The 9,844-nt window shown below is 43.4% G+C and overlaps 1 protein-coding gene across 1 annotated transcript; it reads left to right on the top strand.

The window, feature by feature from the left end:
- The first annotated feature begins 32 nt into the window (after window positions 1-32).
- LOC141911960 (CCAAT/enhancer-binding protein zeta-like) lies at window positions 33-9,599 on the top strand. Its single transcript, XM_074803092.1, has 25 exons — window positions 33-183; window positions 309-413; window positions 581-630; window positions 821-1,286; window positions 1,403-1,511; window positions 1,785-1,973; window positions 2,046-2,113; window positions 2,191-2,316; window positions 4,168-4,213; window positions 4,297-4,425; window positions 4,564-4,648; window positions 4,903-4,999; window positions 5,082-5,166; window positions 5,246-5,360; window positions 5,440-5,581; window positions 5,657-5,737; window positions 5,890-6,127; window positions 6,219-6,458; window positions 6,532-6,664; window positions 7,336-7,500; window positions 7,833-8,035; window positions 8,116-8,203; window positions 8,282-8,318; window positions 8,406-8,490; window positions 9,347-9,599. The coding sequence occupies exons 1-25, from the start codon at window positions 52-54 to the stop codon at window positions 9,547-9,549; spliced, it is 3,417 nt and encodes a 1,138-aa protein (XP_074659193.1). The 5' UTR covers window positions 33-51; the 3' UTR covers window positions 9,550-9,599.
- The last annotated feature ends 245 nt before the right edge of the window (window positions 9,600-9,844 follow it).

Raw genomic sequence — 9,844 nt, 5'->3', positions numbered from 1 at the left:
TTCCTCGCAATTCAAGTCAATTTATATTTTATTGCCCACATGTAAATAAAAATGGCGTCGGTTGTGAAAAGATCAGAAAAACCACGAGGAAATAAAACGAAAAAGAAGAAATTATCGAAGGAAAAGAACGAAGAAAATGTAGAGTTTAATTTGGATGATGTGAAGGAGTTGGGAGGAACTGAGGTGAGTCCAGCAGCAGCAGCAGCCTGAGCGAGACTGGTGCTGTGCCTGGTGGAGGAGGTCCCGGGTTTGAACCCGTCCCGTGTCTGTACCTTCCCTGACAGTGTCATTGTTTGTTAATATTTCAGGATGATTTTGAGTTTTTGAAAGTTATAACTGAGGAGGAAAATGACGAGGAGATAACAATAAAAGAGAAGGATCAGTTTGATGAAGAACCGATAAAACGATCTGAGGTCAGTATCACCTCGAGGGGGGAGTGAGGGGAGCGTGAGGGGTGAGGAGGGAGCGCGAGGGGTGATGGGGAGTGCGAGGGGGGGGTGATGGGGAGCGCGAGGGGAGTAAGGGGTGAGGGTGCGAGAGGGAGTCATTGATAATGAGACGATGTTTGTTTTATTTACAGATTGAAACATTTATGTCAAATTTAGGAATTCTGAAACATCAGTCAAAAACGTGAGTTCAACTGAATTAAATCAAATGATAACATGGAGGACATGGGGGGATACCAGAGAGGGGATACCAGAGGGGGAGGGTGTGCCGGGGGGTGAGAGTGTATCAGGGCAAGGAGGGGAGGGGGTATATCAGGGGAGCCGGAGCAGGGGAGTGAGGGGGAGTTATTGATAAATCGGCTTCAATTTCACAGGTTAGAAACTGAAACTGGTGAAGAAGAGAAACTTGCGACAAAACAGAGAAAAGAGAAAAATAAGAAACTAAAATCTGAAACTCCTAAAAAAACTGTGTCAGAAAAACCAGCAGAGATAAAAACAGCACTAGAAACAAATCAGAGTGGAAGGAATCTAGAGAATCAGAGTGGAAGGAATCTAGAGAATCAGAGTGGAAAGAATCTAGAGAATCGGAATGAATCAAATCAACCGAATCGGAATGAATCAAATCAACCGAATCAGAGAGATAATAGAAAGAAAACTAAAAACAAATTCAAACAGATTCAACATAATGAGATATCTAGCAGTACAGGAGCGGAGGGTGGATCAATGGGTGGATCAATGGGTGGAGCCACGGGTGGATCAGTGAATGTATCCAGTTACACTCGAAATCATAGAAAACGTGATTATTTACTGTTTAAAGGTGGAAATTGGTTAAATAATGAGGTAAGTGGACAAACAGTTCCACAGCGGAACTGCGTGGAACTGATTCCAGTGTTACAGATATCAATAAAGTTTAAATGTTTAATTCTCATTATTCTGTTGTTTTTATATTTTTGTAGTTTCCCGATGATCCAAAAAGATTTCAGATAATGCCATCAAAAATTGTGAAAAGTTTGGAAACATTCGCTGAAACTTTGATGAGTGAAGAAATAGAACTTTATACAAACAGTAAGGAAATAGATTTCACACTCCAGGATTCCACAGTTCTGGACCTAGCTCCACAGTACAGGACCCAGTTCCACAGTACAGGACTCAGTTCCACAGTACAGGACTCAGTTCCACAGTACAGGACTCAGTTCCACAGTACAGGACTCAGTTCCACAGTACAGGACTCAGTTCCACAGTTAGATCCAAAACGGTGGAACTGGGCGCAGAAATGTGGATGTAGGTCCTCATTGTTTTAACTGTTTATTACATTTTTAAAATGATTATGTTTTTAAGGACAGAATCGTTTGAATTCTGGAGATGCCAAATGGATGAGAACTGTTCTGACATCAGGAACGTTACAGGATCGAGTTGCAGCTTTAACTCTACGACTTCAAGATGATCCGATTCATAATCTGTCCAGTCTCGATTCACTACTTCATATGATGAATAAGAAAAATAGACGAGAAATGTTATTAGCTTTAGGTAGTTTACAGTAGTCAGATTTTAGATGAATTACTGTAAGTTGTTTCTATAATGTTTTGTTTATGATTTTAGATACTTTAAGGGAGATTTTTCTGTCTGAAATTTTACCGAATGATAGAAAACTAAGAACATTTGATCAGGTAATTTAAATAATCAATAATGTTTAACAGTCTATGCAAGGTAAACAGTTAATGATGAAAGATGTTGTATATTTCAGCATCCTCTCTGTGAATTAGATCATTTATCGAGTGGAAATCGAGATTCTCGCGATAAAAGAATTTGTATTTGGTGGTTTGAAAATCAGTTAAAACTGAAATATGCACAGTTTATTCAAGCTATTGATGTAAGTGACCTTCACCTTCAATTCTTACACTATCACTGGTTCTTCTGATTGGTCCTAAAAGGTCAGCTGACCTAGGGTTAGAGTTGTGATTGGCTGTGATGTCACTGGTGATTACCATACCTAGGGTTAGGGTTACAAGTGGATGGTCAACCATACCTAGGGTTAGGGTTAGCTACCAGTACTGAGTGTTTGTCATGTCATTGGTCAGCTTGACCTAGGGTTAGATGCCAGTTATGAGAACCTGGACCTAGGGTTAGGGTTAGGGGTGCCTATGATGTCACGGGTATTTACCATACCTAGGGTTAGGGTTAGCTACCAGTACTGAGCGTTTGTCATGTCATTGGTCAGCTTGACCTAGGGTTAGGGTTAGATGCCAGTTATGAGAACCTGGACCTAGGGTTAGGGTTAGGGGTGCCTATGATGTCACGGGTATTTACCATACCTAGGGTTAGGGTTAGCTGCCAGTACTGAGCGTTTGTCATGTCATTGGTCAGCTTGACCTAGGGTTAGGGTTAGATGCCAGTTATGAGAACCTGGACCTAGGGTTAGGGTTAGGGGTGCCTATGATGTCACGGGTATTTACCATACCTAGGGTTAGGGTTAGCTGCCAGTACTGAGCGTTTGTCATGTCACTGGTCAGCTTGACCTAGGGTTAGGGTTAGATGCCAGTTATGAGAACCTGGACCTAGGGTTAGGGTTAGGGGTGCCTATGATGTCACGGGTATTTACCATACCTAGGGTTAGGGTTAGCTACCAGTACTGAGCGTTTGTCATGTCATTGGTCAGCTTGACCTAGGGTTAGGGTTAGATGCCAGTTATGAGAACCTGGACCTAGGGTTAGGGTTAGGGGTGCCTATGATGTCACGGGTATTTACCATACCTAGGGTTAGGGTTAGCTGCCAGTACTGAGCGTTTGTCATGTCATTGGTCAGCTTGACCTAGGGTTAGGGTTAGATGCCAGTTATGAGAACCTGGACCTAGGGTTAGGGTTAGGGGTGCCTATGATGTCACGGGTATTTACCATACCTAGGGTTAGGGTTAGCTGCCAGTACTGAGCGTTTGTCATGTCACTGGTCAGCTTGACCTAGGGTTAGGGTTAGATGCCAGTTATGAGAACCTGGACCTAGGGTTAGGGTTAGGGGTGCCTATGATGTCACGGGTATTTACCATACCTAGGGTTAGGGTTAGCTACCAGTACTGAGCGTTTGTCATGTCATTGGTCAGCTTGACCTAGGGTTAGGGTTAGATGCCAGTTATGAGAACCTGGACCTAGGGTTAGGGTTAGGGGTGCCTATGATGTCATGGGTATTTACCATACCTAGGGTTAGGGTTAGCTGCCAGTACTGAGCGTTTGTCATGTCATTGGTCAGCTTGACCTAGGGTTAGGGTTAGATGCCAGTTATGAGAACCTGGACCTAGGGTTAGGGTTAGGGGTGCCTATGATGTCATGGGTATTTACCATACCTAGGGTTAGGGTTAGCTGCCAGTACTGAGCGTTTGTCATGTCACTGGTCAGCTTGACCTGGGGTTAGGGTTAGATGCCAGTTATGAGAACCTGGACCTAGGGTTAGGGTTAGGGGTGCCTATGATGTCACGGGTATTTACCATACCTAGGGTTAGGGTTAGCTGCCAGTACTGAGTGTCTTTGATGTCACTGGTCAGTTTGCCCTAGGGTAAGGGTTAGATGCCAGTTATGAGAACATGGACCTAGGGTTTGGTTCATGAGTGCCAGTCATGTCTCTGGTTAGCTGGGGTTTATAGTTAGAAGTTACTCGACCTGATGCTGCTATAATTGTGATGTAATTAACCAGTTAGACATCAGTATAAACTACTGTCAGGATTTATTTACAGACCGCTAGTCATGATACGGTTCCTGCTACTAAAATGAAAACTCTCAGTAAGTATAAAACGAAATGATGATGAGGCCCCCGGTCTATCAGTCTGTCTGTCAGTAGTAAATAAACTTGAATCTAATTTCAGCTACAATCTCTGAATTGTTAACCAATAAACCTGAAGAGGAGAATACATTGTTACCGATGTTAATTAACAAATTAGGAGATCCTGATTCTAAAGTTGCTTCAAAAGGAGCTTATTTACTGGAACAACTAGGTAAATATGACTCCCCTCCCCATACCCCCCTCCCCATACCCCCCTCCCACACACACCTCCCCCCACACTCCCTGAACCCTCCCCTGTAACATGCATTAACATTGTGTTTATTGTTATTGATGTGATATTTATTTTCAGTTTCAAAACATCCGAATATGAAATCAGTGATAGTTTTAGAAGTTGAGAGATTGTTGTATCGTAGCAATGTCTCTGATAAAGCACAGTAAGTTCTCACCATTCACAAACACAGTTCAGAACACAGTTCTCAGGACCCAGTTCCACAGTTCTCAGGACGCAGTTCCACAGTTCTAGACCTGGTTCCACATTGTCACCTATAGAGCAGCAGGTGGGGGTGTACGTTTGATAAGTCCCTCTGTGTTGCCCCTAATATCAAAGTTCCCTTTTTAGATGTGACAAGTTGTTCAGAATAAGCCCCTGTAACTCATCCTGTAAACTATTAACTTGTTATTATTTCAGGTATTACGCTATATGTTTTTTGAATCATTTGGTTTTTGATTCTGAAGATACGGAACTCGCCGCTCGGTTGATAGGGATCTATATCTCATTCTTTAAGGTATATATAGAGGGCAGCACATGCTGGTGATGATACGCAGTTCATTTCTCCGATTAATGTCGTTTGATTTATTTGATTTTAGAGTTTTGTGAAGAAAGGAGATGTGAACACAAAGATAATGAGTGCACTACTTGTCGGTGTAAATAGAGCGTATCCATACGCTAAGGGTAAGTGTGTGAATAGTCAGTATACATACACACGTACGCGCTGATAAATAGTTCTACTGATTGTTTGATTGTTTTATAGTTGAGAAGCAACTGCTCACAGATCACGTCGATACTTTGTATAAAGTCGTTCACATTGTCAATTTCAATACGAGCGTTCAAGCTTTAATGCTGCTTTATCAAGTGATGGATTCCAAGTGAGTAAACCCCGCCCACTTGTTCCTGTGATTGACTGATGCCCCTCCCACTGTATAAATGATTGATATATATTTTCAGTGAGAGTTTATCGGACCGTTATTATTCGGCTTTGTATCGGAAGTTAATAGATCCAGGATTATACAACTCTTCTAAACACACCATGTTCCTCAATCTCATCTATAAGAGTATGCTCAACGATTTGACTGAAAAACGGGTCAAGGTCGGTATAGTAGCGCCCTCTGTCTAACCCGTGTGTAACTAACTACTATATATAGGTTTGTTGTTGATATTTCAGGCATTTATCAAGAGACTTCTACAAGTTTGTGCTCATCAGACTGTCTCATTTGTGTGTGGAGCATTGATATTGCTGGCTGAGGTAAGTATATAGGTCATGCTGTTATCAGTATATAGGTCAATGATCTATATAAGTCAATATATATAGTGACCTAATTTCAGTATATATAGGTCACATCGATTTCAATATAGGTCACACGTTTTTATAAGTCATACTGTTATATATTAATTAAGGTTGTATCTAAGAGACATAATTTATTGGTTTTACGTCAAACTGGTGAAGATTCGGATTCTGAAGATGAACATTTCATCGATGCAGATGAAGATGATGAAGAGAAGGAGGATGAAGAGAAGAAGGAGGAGGCTGTGGAAGCTGAGGATGCAATAGAGAATGATGAAAATCCCAAACAGAAAATGAAATCTCGAGCATCAGCTTCATGGATTCATCGTCAAAACACCGGCGGTAAAAAAGGTAACTATCTAACATTGTCTGGTCAATTGTACATCACTCAGTGCATTTACGTGTAATTGTTGTATCACCACGGTAACTGTATTGTTTGTAGGCGTAAACGAGAGTAAACAGATATATGATATGACTCATCGGAATCCGTTGTATTGTCTCGCCGATCGGGAATTAACGTGTGAATTGAATAAACTATTGAATCACTATCATCCGTCTGTAGCGCTGTTTACACAGACTACTCTAACCGGTAACCAGGTACAATACACAGGAGATCCCCTTACAGACTTCACTCTTATCAGATTCCTCGATAGATTCGTTTATAGAAACCCTAAAAAGAAAGGTAAGAATTCAAATATAGAATTCTCGATTGTAATTTGGATAGATTAGTAACTCCATCTATTGTATCGTTATAGAACTAACGTATGAATCGGTTCAAGCGAAGAAATCTCGAGAACCGACCGGAATAAAAAGTATCGCGGTCGATAGTATCAAATATCTCAAACAGAATGAGAACTCGATACCTGTCGATGAGAAATACTTATACAGGTATCTATATAATACATCACCTCCACCCTTCACACCCTCCCGTCACCCCCTCCCCTCCCTTCACCCCCTCCATCCCTTCACACCCTCGTCTGGTGTCCACCCCTCCCCTTCACCCCCTCCCCTCCATTCACCCCCTCCACCCTTCACACCCTCGTCTGGTGTCCACCCCTCCCCTTCACCCCCTCGTCTGGTGTCCACCCCTCCCCTTCACCCCCTCCCCTCCATTCACCCCTCCATCCCTTCACCCCCTCGTCTGGTGTCCACCCCTCCCCTTCACCCCCTCCCCTCCATTCACCCCTCCATCCCTTCACCCCCTCGTCTGGTGTCCACCCCTCCCCTTCACCCCTCCCCTCCATTCACCCCCTCCATCCCTTCACCCCCTCGTCTGGTGTCCACCCCTCCCCTTCACCCCCTCCCCTCCATTCACCCCCTCCACCCTTCACACCCTCGTCTGGTGTCCACCCCTCCCCTTCACCCCCTCGTCTGGTGTCCACCCCTCCCCTTCACCCCCTCCCCTCCATTCACCCCCTCCACCCTTCACACCCTCGTCTGGTGTCCACCCCTCCCCTTCACCCCCTCCCTCATTTCACCCCCTCCCCTCCATTCACCCCCTCCCTTCACCCCCCTTTCCCCGGATGTCTGGTGTATATTGATGATATTTTTATGTTTAGATATTTCCAGCGTAAAGCTGCAGCAGGTTTAACTGTAACCGATAACGACAATGATGAGGAGAGCGATGCTGACTCCGTCTGCTCAGATGAGTTTGATCAATATTTAGATAAACATGAAAGTGCATTTGACGGAGATCATTTAATGGATGACATCGATTTCGCGAGGTATAAATCTATCAATATTTACATCAACAAATATTTCTTTGAAATTGAGGAATTCAGTAGATTGCGCTGCTTGTTGCAGACGCCAATTACCTGGGTCCAGTTGCTCAAAAGTTGTTTAAGAGCTAACCATTGGATAGATGACATAGTGGCAATTAAAAGTTCATTGTTGCTATGGTATCTATGCACTGGTTAACTTTAGAGCAACTGGCCCCTGGTATTTTCACCAGCTCCTGATGAAGAGCTCCTTGAGCCTCGTTTTATCATTTGTTCCACTAATAAAATGTTGTAAATTTTCCTGCATCGATTCATCTTTTGACTTGTTTAATTTACAGCGAATTTAGTAAAAACCAAACGAAGAAAGGAAAGAAGTCGAGAGATGAAGATAGCGATGATGAAGAGGAGGATGATGATTTATCAGATGAAGAAGCTGAAATTGAGAATTTAGATTTCGGAGATGTTTTTGATTCCGATGGTTCTGAAGATGAAACGAAGGAGATGGAAATAGATGAAGAGAATGTTTCATTCTCAGACGACGGTTTGTCTCCTCATCCCTGAAACTAGTGTTAGATTTAAACCAGGTTCACGTCATGTTAAACTGAGATTATTCTATTTCAGGAGAATTGGAAGAATTAAACTCAAAACCGTCGAAAAAACCAAAATCTGGTGTTTTATTGGCGCCAAAAACTAACAAGAAAAAACTCACGTAAGTTGAATATTTGATTTTTGATTCGTTAATTTGAATGAGTTTCATTTCGTTATTTTAAGTTTTATTTTATTTCAGTTCGAAATCGACTAATTTATTCGCATCTGCAGAAGAGGTTTGTAACAGTGTCGATTGTTATAATTTATGTTGGTCGCTGTGCGGAGAATGAATCAATGATTTATGTTTGGATTATTTTTTGTAGTTCACACATCTATTAGAAGAAAATGCAGATAATGATTTAGATGTCGGTGGTTCAGAATCTTTATCAAATACCAATGATAAAGCAGGTAATGTACCATTCAACTATCCTGGCTAGGTGGCGTGCTGCACCAGCTACCCGACTAGGTGGCGTGCTGCACCAGCTATCCGACTAGGTGGCGTGCTGTACCAGCTATCTGGCTAGGTGGTGTATTACGCCAGCTTTCCAGCTAGGTGGCGTGCTGCACCAGCTACCCGACTAGGTGGCGTGCTGCACCAGCCATCTGGCTAGGTGGCGTGCTGCACCAGCCATCTGGCTAGGTGGCGTGCTGCACCAGATATCTGGCTAGGTGGCGTGCTGCACCAGCCATCTGGCTAGGTGGCGTGCTGTACCAGCTATCTGGCTAGGTGGCGTGCTGCACCAGCTATCCGGCTAGGTGGCGTGCTGCACCAGCTATCCGGCTAGGTGGCGTGCTGCACTAGCTATCTGGCTAGGTGGTGTGCTGCACCAGCCATCCGGCTAGGTGGCGTGCTGCACCAGCTATCCGGCTAGGTGGTGTATTACGCCAGCTATCCAGCTAGGTGGCGTGCTGCACCAGCTACCCGACTAGGTGGCGTGCTGCACCAACTATCCGGCTAAGTGGCGTGCTGCACCAACTATCTGGCTAGGTGGCGTACTGCACCAACTATCTGGCTAGGTGGCATACCGCACCAACTATCTGGCTAGGTGGCGTGCTGCACCAACTATCTGGCTAGGTGGCGTACTGCACCAACTATCTGGCTAGGTGGCGTACCACACCAACTATCTGGCTAGGTGGCGTGCTGCACCAACTATCTGGCTAGGTGGCGTGCTGTACAAACTATCTGGCTAGGTGGCGTGATGCACCAACTATCTGGCTAGGTGGCGTATCCTGATCTGATATTGTCTCATTGTTTTCTTTTCAGGTGTAAAACAATTAAAATGGGAAATGGCGCGAGATCGGTGGATTCGTGGAGCTGATTGGAAAACTAAGAAACGACGTCATCAATCGACGTCTGCTGCTGCCACGGCAACAAAACGACATCCGTCTGTTGGTGCTTCTGCGAAGAAACGTAAAATCAGCGCTAAACGATTAATGAAAAACAAGAAATATTTCAGTAGAACGTGAAATCTATTGTCAGCAGATATATTTTAATCATAAAGATTTATTCAGTGAAATTTTCTGTCTCATTTTTGTTGATTTCCGGTATCATTTTCTTGGTGTTCTATTCGCTATACGACAATCTGAAACCAGTGGGATTCGAACACAATCGATTTAATCATTCTTCCTTTGGCATGTGGGTGATCACTACGCTGCCGGTTTACTGATGCAGAATACAACCGCGGATATAAAAAGGTTCTAAGAATTATGGCTTAAAAACTTTTCTAAAAGCTTGTTATTCTTGAATTAGGTTTGATATTTA

Source organism: Tubulanus polymorphus, chromosome 1, assembly GCF_964204645.1.
Source record: "Tubulanus polymorphus chromosome 1, tnTubPoly1.2, whole genome shotgun sequence".
NCBI lineage: Eukaryota > Metazoa > Nemertea > Palaeonemertea > Tubulaniformes > Tubulanidae > Tubulanus > Tubulanus polymorphus.
Note: the sequence above shows the minus strand (reverse complement) of the source record. Positions and strands in the feature narration are given on the sequence as shown.

Bases quoted from the DNA above. Each gene is read 5' to 3' on its own strand.
- LOC141911960 (XM_074803092.1), top strand. From the start codon at position 52: ATGGCGTCGGTTGTGAAAAGATCAGAAAAACCACGAGGAAATAAAACG. The intron at 2,317-4,167 runs GTAAGTGACCTT...ATTTATTTACAG, and splicing joins AGTTTATTCAAGCTATTGAT to ACCGCTAGTCATGATACGGT. The intron at 4,649-4,902 runs GTAAGTTCTCAC...TTATTATTTCAG, and splicing joins AATGTCTCTGATAAAGCACA to GTATTACGCTATATGTTTTT.